Source organism: Tachypleus tridentatus, chromosome 10 (assembly GCF_004210375.1).
Source record: "Tachypleus tridentatus isolate NWPU-2018 chromosome 10, ASM421037v1, whole genome shotgun sequence".
NCBI lineage: Eukaryota > Metazoa > Arthropoda > Merostomata > Xiphosura > Limulidae > Tachypleus > Tachypleus tridentatus.
In genome coordinates this window covers 148,996,510-149,021,781 of record NC_134834.1, presented here as the reverse complement: position 1 = coordinate 149,021,781, position 25,272 = coordinate 148,996,510, and the positions used below count along the sequence as shown (strand labels likewise).

At 34.3% G+C, this 25,272-nt stretch overlaps 1 protein-coding gene and 1 long non-coding RNA gene across 4 annotated transcripts in view; one reads left to right on the top strand and one right to left on the bottom strand.

Moving 5' to 3' along the window:
- LOC143230587 (D-glucuronyl C5-epimerase B-like) overlaps positions 1 to 25,272 on the top strand; it is a 41,342-nt gene that overhangs the window by 8,873 nt on the left and 7,197 nt on the right. The window contains 2 exon segments of the mRNA XM_076464395.1: positions 21,202 to 21,447; positions 24,462 to 25,272. Coding sequence (XP_076320510.1) covers positions 21,202 to 21,447; positions 24,462 to 25,272 — 1,057 coding nt within the window.
- Positions 20,849 to 25,272, bottom strand: part of LOC143230589 (uncharacterized) — a 100,643-nt gene continuing 96,219 nt past the window's right edge. For all 3 annotated transcript variants that reach the window (XR_013016527.1, XR_013016528.1, XR_013016529.1), the window contains one exon: positions 20,849 to 21,428. This is a non-coding gene — a long non-coding RNA (uncharacterized LOC143230589). The remainder of the gene's footprint in view (positions 21,429 to 25,272) is intronic.

The following is a 25,272-nucleotide window of genomic DNA, read 5'->3' as shown; positions in this document are numbered from 1 at the left end:
CTACCTGATCTCGTCATTGGGGATAGCCTTTAGACGGCTCGCACTATTGTTGCAACATTTCTCTAGCTTACTTGATTGTTCTATTGGTATCCGTTTTTGATATTCTAATAAAAATATACAGATGTTTTATAAACGGTAAACATAAATGGCACAAAAAGACGCACAACAGTTTCTAAGGGTAAAAAAGTAAACAAACAAGAGTGCTAAGACATACGAATTTTATAACGAAGTACGGATCTCACTACAAAAAGTAATGAAACAAGAAGTGAAACAACCGTCATAAGTTAATATATATAATAAGCTGTATATTTAGTGTTATGAAGGTTAGTGATAAAAGTGGCAGCTTTATACTCTTAACTGTAGGCCAAAGTATGAATTTGTGATTGTGGTTTTAATTCTTCTGAACGTTATAGCTATCAGTGACATGGCCATACTGAAAGTAAACTGGTTCAGTTGTCTATACAGATCACACTAAAGTATGGATTGAAAATCGTTTTGTAATATATCCAACTAGTATCACTTTACTTGTTTCTATAATTTCTATTGCAGCATTTATTTTGTTTTGAACAATTTTTATAGGAATTCTGCGAATAACTAACGCCCTTACTTTTCCTTTAATATTTTAATTCCGTTTTTCCAATTTAGGAATATGAACTTCTTAGAATAACCATTACAAAACGTACCTTCCTTCATTCCTTCGCGGGTTCGAAACCTCGTCACACCAAAAGTGCTCGTTCTTTCACCCGTGGAGGCATTATAATGTGACAGTCAACCCCACTATTCGTTGGTAAAAGAGTAGCCCAACAATTGGCGGTTGGTGGTGATGACTAGTTGCCTTCCTTCTAGTCTTATACTGCTAAATTATGGACGGCTAGCGCAGATATTCCTCGTGTTGCTTTGCGCGAAATTCAAAATAAACCAAACCTTCATTCTTGTACTTCAGGTAGAGCAGGTCCTTTAAAAAAAACAACTGTAAATCCAGTACAGCCAACTGTGCTTAAAAGTGGGTGATTTATATATATTTATGAAATTACTCTGTCTTCATGTCAGAACGTGTCTTTATTCTAGAAATACCACGTGTATTTTCGTGATGAAATGGGAAACAATATAAAAGAGAAAATAATCCAAGACAAAGGAAAGTAAAAAAAAAAGACAAGACAAGAATAACTAACTCTTGTTTCCTATTTTTCTTCAAAGATATCCATGTTTATACTGTGGACATTATTATTAAAATACACCTCTTGAGAACTTTTGAGATGTATTTACTTCGCATTGCGGCAAAATAGACGAGCTAAAATGCGCATGCGCCTTATGGTCGTCTTGGTGGTGTTTAAAACGACTTCAGCTCATTTCACGTCACTAATTTACTTAACAGAATATCCAGAGACGATGCAATTCGATGTTTCTACTATGAGCTTCTGTCAACCAGAGAGTAGGGGTCTTTAGCCTGTGATTAGGGTAGAGATTATTTGTAGAATTTCTCGAAATATCCTTAAGATAAGCCTTTTGGGAGTTCATTATTTTTTTTACGCTTATAACTTTTCTCTCTCTATCTTTGTTGTTACGTTGCTTGTTAAACAGAACGACTTTCTGTTACCAGATAGACTTATTAATTTGTGAAACGTACCAGGACGAATCAAGTCACGTTGATTTATTGTATTCGGCTGATATAGTTTTAAAGAAGACAGCAAGTCAACAGCCACCCGTCGCCAATTCTTGGGTTGCTCCAGTCCGACCAAATTGTAGGATTTGGCCTTCACTCTTATATTGCACTACGAAACATGAACATTAAATCATTAGATTCACGGGTTGCACAAACTAACAGTATGACTACTTCTGGCCCTAAGCTTATCGGAATACTTTAACTGTGTGTGTGTTTAGGTATGAATACTAATACCCCACACACACATAACATTGTTTTTTATTACTTTATCTGTAAGACCTGTGAAATGTGAATGTGCCAAAGGCTTTTAAAGCTTCAAAAGCGAAGGAACGAGGGGGGGGGGGTGCATTGAAATGTAATTCCCCAGAAGGAGGGGGACAGTAGGTAACGGTAACAGCATTGATCTGCAAGAATCGCATGGGAAGTCGATTTCTTGTGTCATCCATCAACTATTGAGTTCTATCTAGGCCTTTGACTCTAGACTTGTTTAAATCTTATAAATTTACTTGAAAAACACCGTCTATCTCCACTGACAAACATAGAAAACTGCTCTTTTGTTTGAAATGTAAACTGATTTTCTTTTATTTTTTTTCCAATGAGGTTTTCCATGGTTATTTGTACCTTAACAACGGAAAGAAATTTTCTTCCTGTAGAGTGTGTATGTGTGAGAGAGTGATATGACACATTACACATGTTTACGTAGTTTATTTTACTGTATTTCTGACACGCCCAACCACTTATGGGAGTGTGTTAAGCCTCATCCATTGATTAATTAGGTTTAGAAAATGAATGCATATTTTTAGTTTCTGGTCGAAATATTTTGCATCAATCAAAAGATTCGAGACTAGCAGAAATTTTCGATTGTACTGAGTTATAAATAAGCAAAATAGTAAAGGCTAAAGTATAATTCATCCATTTTGATTTCCATAAGCACATGTAATCCACGATGCTGTAAGAGCCTGAAAATAAAATAAAACGAGTTGATTAACTAAACAGTTTGAAAACTAGTTAAACATGCTGTTCTAGAATGTAGAGGTTAATGAAGTAAGGCATGATTTTTAAAGTGTTAGTAGTGTATATTGAATTTGACGTGATAGTACGTGGCATGTTTACCGTGGAGACATTATGTACGATTATACAGAATATACAGCAGTGAGAAACGAGATGGCCTGATGACTTAACGATAGATGAATGAGAGCAGTGGTTGTAAAGACACGATTAGAAAGTGGCATGAGTTATAAGTGTTTAAAACAGTCGTCCAGAGAAAAAAAAAATTCTCAAGACGACTGGTATGAGGTAGTAAAATAAAGTAGAGAACAACGTTTCGGGTTTCTCGTCATCAAAGGTTGTCCAGAGAAAGTAATAGAATTTGTCGGTTAAATGGAAAATATCGCCAACGAAAAATTAAAATATAATAACTTTTGAAAAGGTATACCGAAATAAGCTGGAAAAAGTCGACTTCCCGTAAGGCTTAGCGATAAGTTAAGATACTTGTAGCACTAAAACTAGGATGCTAGATATCTGTGGCTGACATAGCGCGCATTGTGTAGTTTTTAGCGCTTAATAAAGCAAAAATAAACCGGGAAAATCAATGCATGTGTTATTAAAATAGTGGTTTTTATGTTTGCAACAAATATAAAAAATAAAAAAAATATTCTGAATTCACACAATGCACATAAAATAAATTTCTGCTGATTGGGATCAGAACGATAGGTTATTAAAGATTCTGGGAAATCTTTTTTCTGTGAGTACTTACTCCAGTTAGATGCAGTGTTACACAGACTCCTTCTTTGTTTTATTTTGTCATCCGAGCTGTGATTGGTTGTTTGTGATACGTGTAACTTCTTAATTAGCTGGCAAGTAGTAAACAATGTTTTACCTACGTTGAGAACCCTCGCCTGAGTTTCCCTCGCATTTAATTACATGGGTCTCAACATTCCCACCTAGGAAAGGGGTGTAATGGTATGAAATTGTAAAGTATCTAGACAAAAAACAATTGTCAGTGTGTTCGCTTAGAACTGGCGAGCCTGGCTTAAGTTAATTTGCTTACGTTCATATAGGCTAGTATGGTTTCTTATTATATTAATGTATTTACTGTTAGTCCATCAGTAGTCGGATAACAATAGTACTGAGCTTGGATCAGTTCGGCGGAGTTCGGGAATGATCGGCTCTATCATAGTGGAAAAATCGGTTTAACTTGGAAAACGTCGACATCAGAGTCTTGTGATTTTAAGGTAAAGCTCCAACAAGCGCTAATCATGATCACAATTATAGCATGTAATATCAGGTAGCTTCTTTGGGACAACGTCCGTACTATTTTATCACTTTTATTTTGTATGTTGTCTCTTGGTGATCCAGTTAGGTACTTCGTTTTGTTTGTTATTCATTGTAACTGTGCATTTCATGCTTGACGCCTTGCTTTATTGATGTAAGCTAGATTCCTTTGTAGAGTATGTTACGTATTACAGTTTGAAATAGCCTGAAATGTTAATTTTAACTTAGAAATTAATTGAATATCGATATGTATCAAATTGATGCGCATATTTTTCTTTTTAACACAAATATATTTTAATATTCCAACAATGACACAATTTATGATAACGATTATTACAAATAATGACATATAGAAAAGTGTTACAAACTAACAAACAATACTGAGTCTTCTATCTGGTCTGGAACTGATATTTTATCGACGGTTTACGATGAGCGAATTAATTTCAAGTTGATATCTATACTGTTCACTTAATGGCAAGCTAGCTAGCTCTCAATTCTTCGCTGGTCTCACGCCGTTTACAAGCTGATTTTCACCCCTGAAGTTTTATAATGTTGAAGTAAAAATATAGATGTCCGATGTGAATTCACTGAAGTTGAATGTTTTGTAACGTCTGAAAACTATAGACATTTCTGGTCAAGTATTTGTAGTTTCCCGATTTATAATCGTTTATTACAGTTATAGCTACCGCTATAGTACACCAACTGTAACAAACCAACAATATAAACTGTCATTTTGCGCGTCGATTTATAAATTTTAGACGAGGTGCTTGAAAATTCAGCTGGCCCAGCAATATTTGACGATAAGATAGTGCTTTCGTAAAACGTATATTGTTGATTCTTACACTCGAAAATCTACAAGTTTGGGGAATAGGCGGGTCTTTTGCAGTACACATTTGAGAGTATTAAGTAAATATATATTTAACTAAAACAATAATCGATATTAAAATATATGTCAATAAATCCATTTTAAATATAAGTTTCAGAAGGTCATAAATATGCTTGAGAAAATTCTTGAAATGCCAACTATGTCTTATAGGTATCAGGAGTTTCTTTTTGCTGTAGTCGGGTTTAAGAAAGAACGTTTTCTTTGTGGTTCGTGAGTTTTTGTTGTGTGTGACGTCATTTTAGTTCAAGAGTACAACGTTAGGAGTCGCATGAACACGTTGAACATTCATAAATTATCATTGAAATAAATTATATTGACATTTATAGGAAGTAAATGAAGGTGTTACATATTACATCTTTGGGAAATAACAATGTTGAAATTAGAATCTAGCAGCAGATGAGTCGCTACAGATACATATTTAGAAACATGATCTGTTTGATTAAGAAACAAATAAGCAAGTAAGTTGTTACAGCCTAAATCATTGCAATGGCTCCAATAAATTATCAATAAATCCTACATAATTTAATTTTTTTTTAATTTATTAATAAAATTTTCATAAGTACTCTTTTCACAAAAATATCAAAATGAAAATCTCTGGATAACTCCTTCGAAGTGTGATATTTTTCCATAATATATTTATTTATATGACTGTCGACAGGCAAAATATATTTGTTTTCATCTTTATAATTTAATAAAAGAAGGAAAAAATTAAGTTATTAAAAAACGAGGGAATCCTCAGTTACCGCGGCACTTGAAATTCTTTCAGGCAGGATTAGAGTAAATTAATCTATGAAACCTTGGATGTCGTCAAATACATCATTCGAAAGGGTTTGACTTCAGAGAGTCCAAAACTGGAATTAACTCTCAAATTGATCAAGAGATGAGGGCGCTATGACCTAAACATTTGTACTTGAAAAAACAACAACAAAAACCACTTAGGGCCGTTGTGCCGTGGCTAAAAATATACGTGAAAGAATAAATCACGGTAAAAAATATCTGTCACCAGGACACAAATCATAGGGTCGGTTGTTATGTAATGTGCGCTTGTTACTTGAGGCTCTGGCAGAACTGAAGTACCCAGAGTACACTGTCTGTTTGGTTTAACCTCAAATTTGAGGGCTTCATATGCTAAGAAGAGAAAGATGTGGGTGCTTAAACCCATAATAGTCCACATCTTTATCTCTCGCTATCTCCAGCTAGAAGTGGGAAGGTGGTTACACACACACACACACACACACACAAGAATACTATACGTTACCGGGGGAGAAGTAAAAGTGTCCCTGAAGTTTGCATTAACCCCTCCCCCCCTATATGATGTTTGGAGATAAACACAAAAACGTTAAGGTGCATCTCAAACTAGTAACCATTTTGGTGACTGGAACTGTAGGCCTATGTTTTGAACTTAAGACTTCTAGAATTATTGTACATTTATGTAATCTGTTACAGGTGTTCAGTACTCAATAACAGGTGATCCAGGAAGAAAGAATTACTTGTACGTGTGTGTTTGTATGTATAAAGCAGTTGTTTGTCTGTCTGTCTGTCTGGTGTTACAAGCAATTGTGAGTAACTGGTCGAACCAATTTCTAATATATTTTGCAGAGGAACTCAGGCGGACCCCCTAAAGATCGAATTAAAATGGATAAGCATCAAGGCGAACGACTGGAATCGTATGTCGTGAAAACGTGGCAAAACACATGAAACAGGCACCATGTTTTCGGAAAAATAGGCTTATTTATTTTTTCACAGGACGAAAGTTCTGAGCGCTACATCTCAAAACAGTGAGCAAGGTGGGGAGGCGTTTATACCATTACTTCTTGGTCCTGGCATTGCCATGTGCCTTTATTGGTTTATGTTACACAAAATAAACGTTTTATGTTTAAATGAAGTGGACTCTGTTAGAAATATAAGCATAATTTAGGTTTCATTCATTCAGCGTTTATAAATTTCAGAGGCAGTCAAAGTAGAAACATGAATAGCACAATGTAACAAAATGTTTAATCTTTCGTGTTCCTGGACAGAAAGTGTTATTTCCCAATTGCTTATGCCTAAAGTAAATGAAAAATACCTGTTTTTCTCTTCAAACTTGGCTTTTGTGACCTGGGTAATGAAATTTTCAAATTTACGCATTTTCCAGAACATTCCAGGTAGATTCAGTGCTGAGTAGCTGATAGAGAATTTTCAAGAACTTGCTAGAATGTTGCAGAACTTACAAGAACTTTTCAGAATGTTGTAGAACTTTCCATAGTAATATATACAGGGGTTCACCACACACCACTTCAGTTTAGTTCTAGCTGCTTAAGTGAACACATTGACCTATCAAATTTTACCAGAGATGGCATCAAGAAGCTGCAAGCATTCTCCAAACCCATTCTGCTATGTATGTGGCCAATTTATCAAGACAAGAGCGAAAAAGTACTCTGTGACAGCACCTGCTAAAATGTGTGAAGCCTACAAGGCATATTTCAGCATGCCTATCAGGAATCAAGACAAACCCTGGGCACCTCATTTTACCTGCGAGCACTGCAAAAAAACTCTAGAAGGTAAGACGGACAATTTTTGCTTGCTTGAATAGTAAGATTTTACATTATACAAATTTTAGACCTTTTAAAATTTAAATATCTTTTTTTTATTTTCAATGGTATAGAAAAAGTATCACATATAAAATATTTTGCATGAACCTGTTGTGGATGAAATAAATCTATTCTTTATAATAATTTTATTTTGCTCATTTGCAGGATGGTACAGAGGGGGAAAAGAGCCATGAAGTTCGCTATTCCAAGAATTTGTCGTGAACCCACTGACCACTCAACCTATTGCTACTTCTGCATGATGGACCATTCGAAACGTCGGGCTGACAAAAATACATCTGCTATCATGTATCCAGACCTTCCATCATCCATCGCTCCAGTGCCACACTGCCCTAAACTTCCTGTACCCACTCCGCCAGAGGGAAAGCAGCCATCCTCAGAAGAGAGCAGCAAATCAGAAGAGGAGGTAGATGTTGAAGATCCAGATTACAATTTCAGAGGTGCAGCTGGTGAGAGAAACCCATACTACCCCAACCAAAGAGACCTCAATGACTTGATCAGAGATCTTGGTCTAACAAAGTCGAATGCCGAGCTCTTGACATCTAGGCTCAAGAAGTGAGATTTGTTAGATGAAAGTATGCAAGTCGCAAGTCATAGGAAGCGTCACCGACATTTTTCAAGCTTCTTCACTCGTCAAGATGGGCTCTGCCTCTTCATTGATAGCTCATCCAGAAGCCTCAAGCTGTGCTGCTCCATAACGGGAATAAGTATCCGTCTCTTCCCCTGGCTCACTTGGTGCACCTCAAAGAGGAATACAACAGCGTCAAGACCTTGCGAGAAGCCTTGAAGTATGATCAGTATAGCTGGGAGGTTATCGGAGACTTCAGAATGGTGGCATTCCTGATGAGTCTCCAAGGAGGCTGTACCAAGTTTCCCTGTTATCTTTGCTTTTGGGACAGCAGGGACACTGCAGCATACTAAACAGGATGCACTTGCCGCGATGGACCGAGTTATCTGTGGGGAGGCACAATGTCAAGTGTGAGCCACTAGTGGACCTTCAGAAGGTGTTGTTCCCACTATTGCACATAAAATTGGGTCTTATGAAACAATTTGTCACAGCTCTAAGCTGTCTGAGGCAAAGGTCAAAGCTGTTGTCTTCGTTGGACCACAAATAAAGAAGATCCTGGAGTGCACAGAATTCCCCAAGAAGCTCAGTAGGAAGGAAAAAAAAAGCTCGGGGCAGCTTTGTTGCAGTGGTTCAGGGCTTCTTGGATAATCACAAGGCCGAAAAGTATGTGGAACTGGTTGAGGCTCTGGTGAAAAACTACGGCAAAATGGGCTGCAGGACGTGCCTGAAAGTCCATATTCTTGACACTCATCTTGATAAATTCGAGGAGAACATGGGAGCATACTCATAGGATCAAGGCGAGCGCTTCCACCAAGATATACTGGATTTGAACGCCGCTACCAAGAAGTATATAACGAAAACATGATGGGAGACCATATTTGGGGGCTGATATGTGAAAGTGATTTACATTACAGTCGCAAATCTCGAAAAACTGCTCACTTCTAAACATTTTTGTATACCTTTAGTATAAATACATGTGAATCTTGATTCATATGTTGTTTTATTCAGACCTTATATAAATGAAAATGTGCAAATTTGCCCGTTTTTACATAGAAAATAGGTTAATTTCTAAATTTCATTATCCAGGTCACAAAAGCAAAGTTCGAAGGGAATAATGGCCATTTTCTGTACTTTTACAACATAAGCAGTTGAGAAATAACACATCCAGGAACAAAATTTGTATTACATAGTGTAATTAGTACCTTTTTCACGGATGAAGCTCCACCACCAGCATTGGCTCAATGGTAAGTCTGAAGGCTTATAACGCTAAATACCGGGTTCCTATACCTGTAGTAAAAAAGCAAAGGCATCCAGCCCCCAAACAAATCACGGTTGAAATGTTTGTTCTTGTCTATATAAAAGACGTCATAGAATGATAGATCACACAGAACGAGATCATAACTGTCGGTGGTGTCATGAAACTAGAACTAGGTTTTGAAGACTTGGTGCAGCTTTATTTGGTTCAGTTAATATCGGTATTCAAATGAAGAGTTGGATACAACTAGAACATGTCAGTATTGCAGAACCACTCTGTGTTTCAAACATTTGCACTGCGGACAATCTTGGAAGGGAGATGTTAGCTGAGGCAGCCCCTCGGTACGTTTTCTAAAATATTTAAAAGGTTGCTTGAAAATTTCGCCATTTTTAGCCTTCGAAATCTAGCTACGTTTTAAGTATTCTGTCTCAATAGTAGAAGAGAAATTAAACCATTTATGTCGTTTTATTAACTTTTGAAACAACAACAACAAAATCTCAAAGGTTCCATAATCTATACAGTAGTTACTTTGTAATCTGCCAAGATAATGTTGCTGATGACGTGTGCTAATATCGTTGTCATGGCTACGAAAAGTCCTGACGCATAAGTTTTTAATCTTCTGTTTTTAAATGTAGAAAGGTAAGCTGTCTCTGTCAGTCTGCTGCTGAATAAATAGTTCAAATAGCTGATGGTAATTTGTTTCAGTAAAGTAAAATAATTCAGTAGTGTTATATTCTATACTTACTGACAGAACGGTGCACCGATTTGTGGATGTTAATTGTAGAATTACAACTTCCACGTTTCATAAATGCAACGTAAATTATTCGTTATTTCTAAATTAAAGTTTGGATCTCTATTATGTCGGACCTCCACGTAAAATATTGAACAAAATGACCAGATTTCTAATATTAGTAAAGTATATAGATGATTACTTTCCAACCAAGTATTGAACTAAGTTTAGATTACATTCGGGTAAGCTCATTATGTTCTAAGTGTTGCATCGACCTTACGTTGTAAGCAGATGACCACAGTACAACCAAAGTGTTGCATCAATCTTTTGTTGTTTAAAGAAGTGACCACAGTACAACCCAAGTGTTGCATCAACCTTACGTTGTTTACAGAAGTGATTACAGTACAACCCTAGTGTTGCATCAACCCTATGTTGTGTACAGGTGACTACAGTACAACCTAAGTGTTGCATCAACCTTGTGTTGTTTACAGAAGTGACTATAGACCAACCCAAGTGTTCCATTAGTTTTAAACTACTATGAATAAATACGTGATGATCTTAACCGATGATTATCCTTTTTTGTTTTAGTTTTAGAACAAATTGATTTTTTAGGGGGAGATGTGGACTTGACGGACAACATACTATAACACCCTGAAAGTCATTATTGATAACAGTATTAACCTCTTGTTGTGACAAGTTATGTAGTGTTCATAATTCATCGTATCTCTAGAGCTGCAAGTAATGAAAATCCAGAGAGACGTATAATAAGCTAATGGTATCGGAAAACGAACTGCTTTGTGTGCATGTTCTCGGAGGTTTCTATTTCACTGACTCTAATATTCCATTGTATTAAAGCTTCGACACGAGTCTATAGAAACCAGCAGGCCAAGTTATTATTTCAACAGCACGTGAAAACTTCTGAGTAAAGAACACAATTTTTGTGTTGATTCAAAAACCATATAATGTAACGTTTTTCTACTGATTTGTCTTTTTCCATGCTAGTATTATTGAGTATTTAAGGTTTCAAGTATCAGGTTTTGTCGGAAACCTACAGACTGGTAATTATTAAACTTGTTCGAACTACCATTAGTCCCTGGACTATATTATGATGTAGGCAGTATACGTTTCTTAAGTGTGTGATGAGGCAATAAGTCCGAATATGTACATTTTGACTCCGTTTTGAATAATCAAGTGTATCAACTAGTTTTGAAGTTTAACAAGGGCCTATTTAATCTTTAGGTGATTTTTAAAAATAAGTTTGAACTTTAATGTAAAAAAACAAACAAACCTTATTATACAGAAGATCAAATACTTCATTTTTGTTTAGAATTTTCCTGTTTTGGAGGTAAACCTCTAACTTGTGGATTTTTTGGAGGGGGGAGGGATTATTGAAATAAGTTTAGTACTGTAACCATTTACTCGTAGTTTTTAACTGTTACATGCCATATTATCAACCAAGTAAACAACTGTTCCCTTCTGATTAGAGGTTTTTCTTATGGTTGAGATATATTGATATGAAATGAACATTTGATCAGAGTAAACTGACTACCTAGATCAGAACTAACAGTTAATTCTGTAGCTATTAGAATGCTATGGTTAATTAGGTGAGTACCAGTGTCGTTAGAGGGGGTTTCTATAGTAACTGTATTAAAAATATCTCGAGGCTCGGCCACCTATGAAGAAGGGTTAAGCTAATCCGAAACTTATATACTGAGTTAAAAATACAGAATTAATATTGTACATACTAAACGTTAATCACTGCTCTAGACACTAAATTTAAAGACAAAATTGAGTTTAATTTGACTTACCTTTCTATATTTTGGAACTAAAAAATATTCCTTTTATGAGTTTTGCGTTTACCTTTGGAGGAAAGGTCATGCACAATATATCGGATACAATGAACAACATTGATATACACTTAAAAACAGAATCAAATACAGAATGATTTATGAGCTGTAGAAATGGTTATAAAGTTCTGTACAATTGGATAGGCCTAATGAAACTGTATTGTGGTAATTGATTCAGTTGTAACTAAGCGAGTTTTATTACTGAACTAAGTCTCTCGGATGAGACGATTTGACCATTTTTTAATCCAACGTCTTGCACACAGTTTAACTCTCGGAAATAAGGTTCACTATGAATATTGTTAGGAATTAATATATATCTTTGCGCTAATGTTTTGCGTTAGTTGGTGTTTGGATGCCGTTAACGTACGCTAGGTTTGTTTGAATTTCGCGCAAAGCTACTCGAGGGCTATCTGCGCTAGCCGTCTCTAATCTAGCAGTGCAAGACTAGAGGTAAGGCAGCTAGTCATCACCACCAACCTCCAACTCTTAATAGTGGGATTAACCGTCACATTATAACGCTCCCATGGCTGAAAGGGCGAGCATGTTTGGTCAATTTATTTTTAACCGATACATTACAAAAGAATTCCAGCTATATCTCAAATAATTTGGATCGTTTTACAGTGATGTAAACATATTGTATTTGTCCAAAAACTGTTATTTATAATGGGAAATTGTATATCAACTACTAATTAGTTTTCAGAATAATCAGTGTAACAGTTGTTTTTTTTACAAGTGTATTGCATAGCATTATTGCTAAGCCTTCTTACGATAGGCGGAATTCGGTTTCTTTTTCTTTGTTTTTATAAGTCACATAATTGTTTTTACAGTTATGGTGTTTTAGTCTGCTTTTATTTTGATGTTGCTTATTTATTTTATTTTTTTAGATAACATTTCAACACATAGTAAAATGGTTGTGTGAGTGGTTTCGTTGATTGACTGTGTCAGTTATCAATTACAATTTTAAAAACCATCCGATCTCTACTCCTGTTCAGTTAAAAAAACACAAAATCTGCTTACGTTTTACATTCTATATTCAAGTTAAACTGCGCAAATCACCATTTTGAGAGCAAGCCATTAAGAGTAGTTTTGAAAGACAATGTCGCTATTTCAAACTCAAGACTTGGCAACAACAGTATCTCATACGGACGTATAAACCACTTTGTATTGATTACCGTACTGTATCGAATTTAAGACATTAATAGATTCAAAACATAATCCGTTTATTTTACTTGTTTTTGTTTTTTGTGCTTGAAAAACTAAAGCAAAAATGTGAAATATAAACACAAATTTGTAAATAATTTGATGGAAATACATCACTTTTTTTGTGTGACGTTTGCTAACTTCGGTTTGTTTGGGGTTATGACTGAAAATGCCTTGCAGAGCTAGTGTATAAAACTGATTAAATATATGCTTTTTCTATCTTTGTGTAAAGCTACATAAAGACCATCTGCGCATGACCGTCCCTAATTTACGAACTGCTAGATCTGACAGAAGGGAGCTCGTTAACAGCACCCACCGCCAGATCTTGACGATAACGGGACGTAAACCACGGATCTTCAACTTCACAGACAGATGTGCTAACCTTTAGGCTGTGCCCGAATCAAGAGAACTAACTGCTTGAAACAATGTATTTTTTTCTCTTGTTTTCTAAGCTTTAAAACTGTGAATTTCGGCGATGGAACTTATGGAAAATAAAGGACAACTTGATAGCACTAATTCTTCGTGTGTTAATAACTGAGTCTACTGACACCGTGCACGTTATTATTAGTACGAGTGAATGGTGTTAAATAAGCCGTACGATGGCCGTCTTCTGTGTTAAGAGCTACAACACTGTAGTGGACATGTTGGTCTCGCGCTGTCTTTACAAGTCCAGGTGACACGTAGTGGCCGCGCCTGTATTATCCCGCGAAGTTTTTTATTTGAATTAGTTAAAAAAAAAACACTGTTACAAAGGGTACAATTAACGTGGAATAATTCCTCATAAGTCCTCCGTTTTGTAGTTACTGAAAATAATTAATGAAGGCTATAGGTGCGTAAAATATTAGCGTTTGAACCTTCGTGAAAACATTTAGAAATTTGTTCATATATTTTATTTAAAAAACAAACTTTTTGTATGCACGTGCACGAAGTGGATAGTCACATAATTAACGGTCTTATTAGAAGGAAGTGTCAAGATTACGTGTAAGATAAATGATAATATATTTCTCGTCACCATTAAAGTTATTACCTGAAATTTCATCTTATATCCTATCGTCCGTCAAAGTGACGGCTTTTTGTTTCACATACAGCATGTAATTTCCGGTTGACGTCCTTCCTACGTCTGGTTTCTGTAGGAGCGGTTGATGAAAAACTGGTTTCAAGCTCGAATCGCTCTTTGTTCTAGAGGAAAGGATTGGTTTAATGTAGACGATGTGATTATTGGTGTTGCATTATAACGTGTAAACGTCCAGTGTTGTTACTATATAGTTTACAGGCGCTATTTTTGATGACGAAAAACCCACTTGAAATAAAAGTGTATCTCAAAACGTCTGGTTTGGGTATGAACACTTTTACTAATAAAGCAGAGAACATTTCGACCTTCTTAGGTCATCTTCAGGTTGAAACTTTGTTCTCTGCTTTATTAGTAAAAGTGTTAATACCCATACCATACGTTCCGAGATGCATTTTTATAGCCATTAATTTCGAGACGTATCATTTATTAATCCATTCTCCTGGGGTCAACATCACGTGAGCTCAGTAACAGAACACAGACTTGGTCGCGATAAGGAAAGGTAAAATGAAACTGCTTTTATTTTTGGTGGAATTTTAAAATATTCAAGCTAAAGTTTTGGGGTTTTAACACCACCGCCAATCGTCGGGGTTGGGAAACGTATGTGGGGGGCGACTTCATCAGGTCTGTCTAAACAAGTCGCACACAGGGACCGACTGTTGGGTGAATTTATTGTTGGAAAGCGACTACAAGGTTTCGCACTTAGCTAGATTGAACTTTCCCATTGTCACGTTCTAATGGTAAAATCAATACACCTCGTATAGTGAGAACTATATAAAGCAAGACATACACCCTATTCATAAATGCTAAAACTTAGGCCCCGTGTATTCGTTAGCTCTTAACTACTGCAGTTACGTGCGTTTACAATTTCAACTTAAGATAAAGCAGTATATTGGTTAAAAGTTTCATGTATTTGAGATGTGTTAATTTTATGCTCGAGTATTGTCATTGGATTGAGTTAGTTTTTATTTTTTACACCAGGGTATTTGGTTGTACTGTTATTTGCTGTGAAGATGGCGTCGAATTAAGTAAAGAAATAAATCCAGCGTGTACTTATATTATGTCTGTCTCACAAATATTTACGTAGTCTTTGTTCTGTTTTTTTAACATTCTGAATTTGTCTATCTTTAACTTTTGGCCATTATTAAATGAGCTACAGATAAAGATGGCCACTGAGGCGGCTTGTGACGCCATGCTTGCCAGTAACGAGCATTAATGAAAGTATATTTAGAACTCCATTTTTATATACGGTTTGTCAGGCATGTGTAGTTGGTGCTCACATAAAATATAAATGATTTTTTATGTTGTACAACATTTTCCACATAACATAATTTAATATGTAAACATGTTCGTTACAGAAAGACTGCTTCAACACAGTTGATTACAAGACGGGTAATTATTTCAACTTAATTAACGTGTTATATGAATAATGATAATTTATTTTGGGGAAGTACAAAACGATTCCTGAAAGGATTTCTTCAACTCACTCCATAATTTTAACCTTCGTATCTGTGTTGCACATTTAGAAGAAATGTACCATTCGAAGGACTCCTGGTTTGTTGCGTTCTTTCGTGTTACTTTCGTTAACACAGTTGGTGGAAGTGTCTAATGTATCAACTTTATTGTTTTCAATACTTTATTGTAGATATTATTGTGATTCGCCAGGTTTTACGGCTAACCACGTGAGATATTATTGGGATTATGGCCGAAAATGCCGTTAACCGCAACGGGTATTAAGTTGGTAAAATAACGCATTCTAAGTAAGAGGAGTATATTTAATTATAAGTATTTTTAATTGGAAGTTAATAAATATATATATATATGATGCGACAGAGGCTTTTCAAGAGCTGTTCATATTATATAACTATTTAATGTGAGTGTACACAAAACATTAATACAGGAAATAAACGACCTTAGTTGTTTTTTATTTAATTAAACACTCAACGTTTCGTTTTACTACTTTTTCAGGAGGGCTGAGTGTTTAATTAAATAAAAAAAAACAACTAAGGTCGTTTATTTCTAGTGTCCAGGTGTATCCTACCCAGTCGTGGTGAGTTATAACACACACATGTCTTGTCTTGGTAACCAATGCTATCAAATGTTGTCCCAGTGAGGCGTCATAAAATATATCGTAGGTTGTCATGGTAACGTATTAAATGTGTCATATGTTGTCGTGGTGACGTATAATATCAAATTTAGTTGCAGTGAGGCATCATAAAATATATCGTAGGTGGTCATTTTGTCGTTTTAAATGTGTCGTACGTTATCGTGGTGACACGTAATATCAAATGTAGTCGCGGTGATGTCATAAAATGCATCCTACATTTGTTATGGTGACCCGTCAGGATACATACAGTTGATGGTTCATGTACCCTAGTTGCAGCTTGTTAGTAAGGGTCCGTTGTCTGCAGACACGGGACTCAATTATTCATTAAATCTGAAATGTTTTAATTACGTCCTGTTCAGGGCAAGCTTACATAGATTTTCGTTTGGTCAATAAACTTTTGTGTCTTCTGTCAGCACACACAGTAGGCACACACAGTGACTGACTTTCCTGAGCCTCAGATGGTATAAAATTAATTTCCCACGTAACAGAACACGTAACATCAAAATCAAATCAAATACGTGAAACATTAAATAGTTCTATATTGACAGTACACTGTTGTTTTGTCACTGTTATTTTCACGTTAAGTTTCTTATCTATGGTTAACCTTGTGTTTCATTCCTTCCTCAATTTGTATTACCTGTCTGTGTATATATGAAGTACTAAATGAACATTTCTCTGTCAGAAATGGGCTTGAATACTTAAAACTATGTATTTGACAGTGGTTATTGATCAACAAATTTTCACTTTTTTGTCTGAAATGTTACTATAAAAAGTCATCGTGTTGAAACAGAATTATAACTCACATAATTTATTTATAGTTACAGTTTTTACAGTAACTTCATTTGTTGATATAAAAATATTTTTGTACATAGTAGCACCCTCTCCAGACAGTGTAAATGTCCGACATTTTTTGTCTGTTGACCTGAAATTTATGTTTTTTGTTTTTGTTTTATTATTATAGACTTTCTTAACAGGCGATGGTTAGCTCTTTAGAGCTTTGGGTTTTGGCGCTAGCGATCAGAGTTTGAATCCATGCGATACTACAAAACATGTCTCAATGTAACACAGTGGTATGTCTGCGGATTTATAACGTTATAAATCGGGTTTCGATACCAGCAGTGGGCATTGCACAGATAGCCCGTTGTGTAGCTTTGTGCTTAATTGCAAAGACAGACAGACCATAAAATATACCACGCAAATGACACTGTGGATGCATTATAAGTGTTAATCAATCCATTTTCATAGATGATGCTGAAATTGCAGTCAATAAATAGAACTGAACTGTCTGTGAAGTTTAGTTCTAAGCCTTCTTCACAAGTTCTTAATCCGGTCTGAGTGAGCCAAAGGTTTCCTGTCATCGATTAACTATTTGACACTTATTTTTTTTTCTCCTATGCTCGCAGGGGAGCGTTCGTTTGGAATGTATTTTTTCTCCTTTTCTTTCATCCGTAAAAACACTTAAAACGTACTCAAAGTTCGAATTTCAAACTAGGTGTCGTTCGTAGAAAGAGGTTCGTGTTTTTATTTTACAAGGACATCTTGGCTGCACGCATTGCATCGAAGTAAAGAAAACCAGACATTTTAGTTGGTCCATGTAACGTACATTTTGAAAGCCTTGGAATGATGCTGGTGAAGTTATTTGTCATAAGACTTATTTAAGTTTTCTTGTATCGATCCTTTTATATTGTGTGTATATAGGTTCCCGTTTGTCTGATACACTTTATATTAGCTACTTTTAACATCTGATTTATGTAACACAAAAACATGACTGAAATTCTTTGACTTAATTTTGTTAATTAAACTATAATTGTTGTGAATTCTGCACATCTAAATGTGGTTGCTACGGCAACGTTTCGGTTACTGGAGTTTTTATTTTATAACCAAGTAGAAGTATTTACGGCCCACATTAACTTTATAGTACACATCAATGTTTTTGTACTCATTTTGTACATAATTAAATACAATGAACTTGTTGAAGAAAGATAAAAGTTCATGTAGATTATTTTTATACGAATCTCTTAATTTTGTGTATTTTGTTTTGCAGAGACTATAGTATTCACTGGATTTATTATGCTGTTTTTGAACATGTATTTTATTTGTAATTTAATGATAAATATTAGTAGTTGACTGGCTCGCCATCTTTTGGCAAAATGTGAAATTGCGCGTCACTTTGGTATATTATTTAGAGATTATAAGCTTACCAAAAGTGTTTATCCGACTTTATCTACCTTCTTTATTTTACTTTTTTATAAACAAAGGCTGGTTATAATTCCTTGTGTAATGATTATAAAATTAATACCTAAATCAATATATTGTTTTCAAATATAAATCCTGCCAAGAGAAGTTCCTATCTGATAGGTGTTGTCATACAAACATTATATTCAGTATCACTATTAATGACAAACGTATCTCTAACACACCTCTAATAATAAAAAGGTTGACCAGTTCCACCAAATTTGTTCCCATCTTTACACAGGAAGTATGTTCCCTAGTAGCAAGTTTGAAAAGTTTCTGGAAGACATAAATGGCTGTTGTATCCCCTCCGAAGGAATATCACTATACAGACTTTACACTGACACTATTCACTGAACATTCTTATTAAACTTTAAACTCAACATTTCATTAGAAAAATAAAACACTCTTTCAAGTTATATTCATTACTGTGTATACCATTGTAAAAATCCAAACAAAAATAGCTAACAATAACGTACTTGTGTTAGAAACTATAGGTTTAACAGAACAGCGTTCATTATAAGTATAAAAGAGTGTTATGTAAGGTGACTGATATGACATGATGGCTTTATATGTGTAAAAAAAAAAAAAAGTATTAACAGTGTTTTTAATTTTTGGTAAATGATTTTGTAGTATAATTTCTTTTTTCAACTTGTAGAAGTTGTTAAAAAATAAAGTTTAGTTTGAAAGAAGGATAAGTAAATGTTAAACCACAAACCAACATGTTTTTGTTTCATTCAAGGAGGTGGCACCAGTCTCAGTTTTAGTGACATCAACCTGGTCATAAAGCTTATCACTTAAAAAATTTGGGATAGACACAATGATGGATTTATCTTTGGTCACCAACTTACCACTTGAACTGTATAATTTCTTCTGACAGTGTTTCCATATATAGTGATATAATGTCAAAAGTAACATAACTCATATCTCTATCAAACATTAGTTCAAATTTCTCTTTCAGAGAATATTCATTTCATGGTAAATCAACAAAAAATCAGCCAAATTCTGGTATTGACATGATTGTTGTAAGAGACAGCCTTCATTGTTTAAATTATCTACTGTATTTATATAACTATTTATTTACATTACAACACTTGTACAGTGTTCCAGATAAGATGCATACTGGTGTAATGTCTGACCAAAAGTCAGTCATTTATGTTCTTAAAAATATATTTTTAAATTTGAAATTAATTGACTGAATTTGAGTTTTGATATTGAGTTAAATAATGATAGTTGGAAATAGAAACTTGATATTATTGAATGTGAATACAGTCATTCTGGGTTAGCTCATTTCTAAATCAGACAATGGTAACTGTAATTTTAGATAAAGATAATTATATAAATAAAGCAGAATAGAATTGTTACTTCTAAATCAGATAATGGTAACTGAAATTTTAGATTTAGATAATTATATAAATAAAGCAGAATAGAATTGTTACTTCTAAATCAGACAAAGGTAACTGTAATTTTAGATAATTATATAAATAAAGCAGAATAAAATTCTTCTAAATCAGATAATGGTAACTGTAATTTTAGATAAAGATAATTATATAAATAAAGCAGAAGAAACAGTTAATGATTGTACTAAATATTTAAAAATTACAAAGATCACTAACATTAAAGAATGAAAATATTTAAAATTTAAAATAGAACTTGAACATTAGCCCATCAGGAATTTATCCTGATAATTAAGAAAACAAACAAACAATGAAACATGTTCCTTACAACCAATTGTATCAAACATTTATAACCATGCTTTGATTGCTTTTGTAGTTGATTTTTTAAAAACATCTGCCACAAATGAATATTGTCTGGGAGAGAGTTTTTAGGTTTCTCAAGAAATTCAACTACAGTTTGAAAATGATTTGTGTACAAATATATCATTAGAAGATAATGTACAGTAATACAAACAAAATCTTCAACAGCTAAACAGTAAACATACTAGTATAAGGTTTACTGTAAACCATACATTCTACTTTTTAAATACCTTAATTAGTAACAATAATGGATACTTCTAATGTGAGATTTATCATAGGGAAACAATTACAGGTTTATGTTTCAAAAACTTTTAATGAAAATTTAGTTAAAATATTATTTCATTATGCTTATAAAATATCTAATACAAAGCTATTCATTGAGGACTTTTTATGCATAAATGTTTCTATGTGAGATTCAATTAAATATGAAGTATTTCCTGTCCAGTTTAAGTGTCTAAATATTCTTCAGTTATAAAGAATCAGCTGAAATAGGTTACTCAAAGGATATACCCACATTTACAATTAAGGTGTGTATCTAAACCTAGTTGTTGTCTACTTTCTTTCCTTAAAGACCAGATACTAAATTTATAGTTACTAGTTCATAAGTTTACTTGTCCTTGCAGACATCAAGGATATATTAGTCCTACAAAAATAAAACTGTTAAAACAAACAAAAGAACATGCTACATTTATTAGAGCATACTATAGAAGAATGCTTGTTGTTCATTCTGATTCGTTTAAGATCTTTGCAAGGGCTAGTGATGAACAGTCTCCTATAAAAGTATATTGATTCACAAGGTGAAGTCTGAAATTAATTTTCTTAGTTCTTCAAGAAATGTTTGGTTAAAGCTATAAAATGTAAGATTTAAAACTTGGTGTATTAATACTTTTACTAGCAATAAAGAGCCTTTCTACAGCTATCAAGGTGACATGGTCCTTAAATTTTGTTCATGGGATATAACAAATATCTTGTTTTGTAGTAATATTCTTTGGCTCTTGAATAGTTTTATTCTGATGGTTTTATAGGTGTTCCAATCTCAACTCAGTGGGATTCCCATGGTCATTTTTACCCAATCCAGATTGCCCAGTTTGGGCTGAGCCATTTCAGCAAGAATCTTACAGAAAAGAGTCCGTCCACAACTCTGGTTGATGGTGGTGAAAAACCTCCCTTAGCACAATGGACGATGTCCACTATTGGTAAAACAAGGATCCCACTGAAAAGAGTTCTTGATGAAGCCACCAACAGGAAAGTCCTTGAATTTAAAACAGATGGTATGTAATGTTTATGTGTTTTTGAGAGCAAAGATACAAAATAGATCATAAAACTTAGCAGGAAGTCAGATAAGATATGAATAATGGCAGTGTTTCTTATTTAGTCACATATTACTTAGTAAATAATAATAACTTATGTTTTAAGACAAAATCTAGTATTAAAGTTTATATAACTTGAATAAAGTGGTAAGTTAAATAGACTGTGAATTTACTGCTATTCATTTTTTAGAAAATTTAATTTAGTAGTTCAGTAAAACACAAACAAAATAATGTGTAATATTTATTAAACATTTCAGAATCTAGAGGTACCAAACAAATGTATGATGTAAAGGGTAGAACAAGTGTGTGAAGTTTTTTATGTATAATATCTGGTTTATTAAACATTTCAGAATCTAGAGGTACCAAACAAATGTATGATGTAAAGGGTAGAACAAGTGTGTGAAGTTTTTTATGTATAATATCTGGTTTATTAAACATTTCAGAATCTAGAGGTACCAAACAAATGTATGATGTAAAGGGTAGAACAAGTGTGTGAAGTTTTTTATGTATAATATCTGGTTTATTAAACATTTCAGAATCTAGAGGTACCAAACAAATGTATGATGTAAAGGGTAGAACAAGTGTGTGAAGTTTTTTATGTATAATATCTGGTTTATTAAACATTTCAGAATCTAGAGGTACCAAACAAATGTATGATGTAAAGGGTAGAACAAGTGTGTGAAGTTTTTTATGTATAATATCTGGTTTATTAAACATTTCAGAATCTAGAGGTACCAAACAAATGTATGATGTAAAGGGTAGAACAAGTGTGTGAAGTTTTTTATGTATAATATCTGGTTTATTAAACATTTCAGAATCTAGAGGTACCAAACAAATGTATGATGTAAAGGGTAGAACAAGTGTGTGAAGTTTTTTATGTATAATATCTGGTTTATTAAACATTCAGTATTGTGTTTAGTCATGGAGATAATTTTAAAAATGGAGATAAAAACTGGATGCCCTGTTTGTGATCCTGAGTTGACAGGGTTTGTAACTTTTCATATGTGCATATGATAAAGTGCTTATACTTTAAGTTGATGTCTAATTTACTAATATTTTGGTCTTTGCACATATGTAGGTAGAGGAGATGTGAACAATGGGTAATCAGTGTACAATCTCAGTCGTAGGAAAGTTTTTAAGTTATAATTGGGTTTAAAACTTGGGTTTTAGATCAGTTTGAGGATGGTAAGAGTTACATAATTTTTCAACTATTTTGTGATAAGGGAGCTCTGTTGGTGAAGAGTCAGTAAACAGGCAGCTACAGAAATATGTTAGTTAAGAATGTAGAAGTTATTTGACATACATTCTTTATTATTCAATCGTACCTTGGTCTTTTTAAGCATAAGAGAAATGTGTTCAACCAGTTAAGGTACTGATACTTTTATGCACACTTAAGAAATAAGAAAACTATTTCTTTCATTTGATGTGCTAGATGTGATTAACACTGGTATTTCCTTTATGAATACACCCAATTAGTATGGTTAACTTTGCTTTTCAATGGACGTGATAACACTTGCCCCCTTGATTAAAGACATGTCACTCTTACATCAGGGGTGGAAGATGTTTTGTAAAGTTATTTAATGGTCAGCATGGTATTACTTCGGTAAATCTTTGGAAAATCCAGATGAATCACATCCAGAACTAAAGGCAAGTTGCCACATAAAATTCTTGTAAAAAATTATCTATGAGGGATAAGTTAGCTAATTGGATAAAAGAATTGCTGGATGGAAGAAAGCAGAAGGTTGAATTAAATGTACCTGAGGGCTCTGTGTTTAGGACCTTTGATCTTTCTTAGCTACATCAATGACATCAATTAAGGAATAATCAGTTATTTAAATTTGCTGATGAGATCAAAGTTTTGGGTGTTGCTGACATTGGGGAGAATGTTATTGCCTTGAAAAACTATTTGGATTATTTCGTGATTGGGTGAATAAATGGCAGATGATTTTAATTAATTATAATATAAGCAAGATGATATTACAGTTTGAATTACAACTCTAATATTGGTGTTTTGGTCGATCAGTCTCTTAAGCAATTCAGGCAGTGTGGTCTTACTAGTAGAAGGGTTATGATAATTTTAAGTTGTATCTACAGAAATATTAAATATAAGTTTTAAGAAGTAATAGTGTCATTGGTTAGGCCATATTTGGAATCTTGAGCTCCTTATTGTAGAAGGGGGTGTTGAATTGTTGGAAAGGTTATGATATGAGGATTGGTTGATATCTGTGAATTCGTGTTTCTGTGAAAATAGAAGAGTTAGAGGGGATCTGATTTGAGGTGTTTAAGATTGTTAAAGGAATTTATTGTGTTGATGTGTTTTTTTTATCACTTTTAATGGTGAGAATGGTAAGAGCAGGGGATGTACATCATAGTTTACAATTATTAAGTTAAGGAAAACGTTGAGAAGTTTTCCTTATCTGTAATGTGGATTCATATTTGGGTTCAGAAATGAAGAATCATTAACCTAAGCTACGTGTATTTCTGAAAAATAGTATTTCCTGCACAGGTAAGACATGGGTATATATTTTTAAATATTGCATAAACATAGCCAGAAATTCTTGCTTCTTATAATAGATTTATGGTCAAAAGCCTGAATAACTAATTCTGCAATAAATGTAATGATTAGGAAGATTTGTTCTCTACCAAGATCTGCAAGGAAGTGTCATAGAATATAAAAAAAAAAATTATGATGAGCCCCTTATGCTGCATAAAGAAGGCTGTTCTCTCCAATCAACCTGTAATTAGGTGCTATAAAATACATAACTGACTCACTGACAAATGTGATCAACTTGATTTGAATTACATTTTAAATGAGGCAGAAGATAAACTATTAGGTTACAACGTTCGAGTGCGAGATGATTTTAGTTTTTATCATCTAGAAACTCCAAAAAGTATCTTTGAGAAAGATTAAATCATGAACATTCTTTAAAGCAGCTTGTGTTAACATTTTTAAATGTTTGTTTTATTTATTACAGGTTCTGAAACTGATCCAGGCCTTACTCTGACATTGGAAACTGATTCCACTGATACAACCTTGGCCTTTGACTTGAGAATGGTAGCAAGTGTCACAGTGACAGTGGTCATAATTGGAGGTAAACATTCGATTTACAGATTACATTATGTAATGACTGACTCGCTTATCTCTGCACAAGACAATGAAGTCTTCCTAGGGATAGGGACTAGTAAGGATTGGACAAAAGTGACACGTGACCTTGTTGTGGACTTACAAAAAGGACTGATGCTAACAAAAGGTTCTAAAAAGAAGGCAAAGCTGCGAAGTGCAAGAGTTCATAGCATTACACTTCAGGGATGGGGTTACGTAGACAACATCACTCTTTGTTCTTCTGCCCACATGGCTCACTTTTTTGCAGTTGCCAATTGGTTTGTCCACCACCAAGATGAAAATGGTGGATGGCCAATAATGGTTATACGACGTCTTTCTCCTGGGATGGCTGATTTAGCTCCTGGTTGGTATTCTGCAATGGGACAGGGTCAGGCAATCTCTGTACTTACTAGGGCCTTCAATGTTACAGGAAACTTGACTTATCTCCATTCTGCAATGAATGCCATAGAGCCTTTCAAAGTGCGATCTGAAAATCATGGAGTGATGACCACATTTGCTGGAAAATACATTTGGTATGAAGAGTATCCCACCACACCCAGTTCGTATGTCCTCAATGGGTTCATCTACTCTCTTATAGGTCTTTACGACCTCAAAATGACCTGCACACACAAAGATTGCAAAACAGCATCCAAACTCTATGAAGATGGGATGGTGTCCTCAAA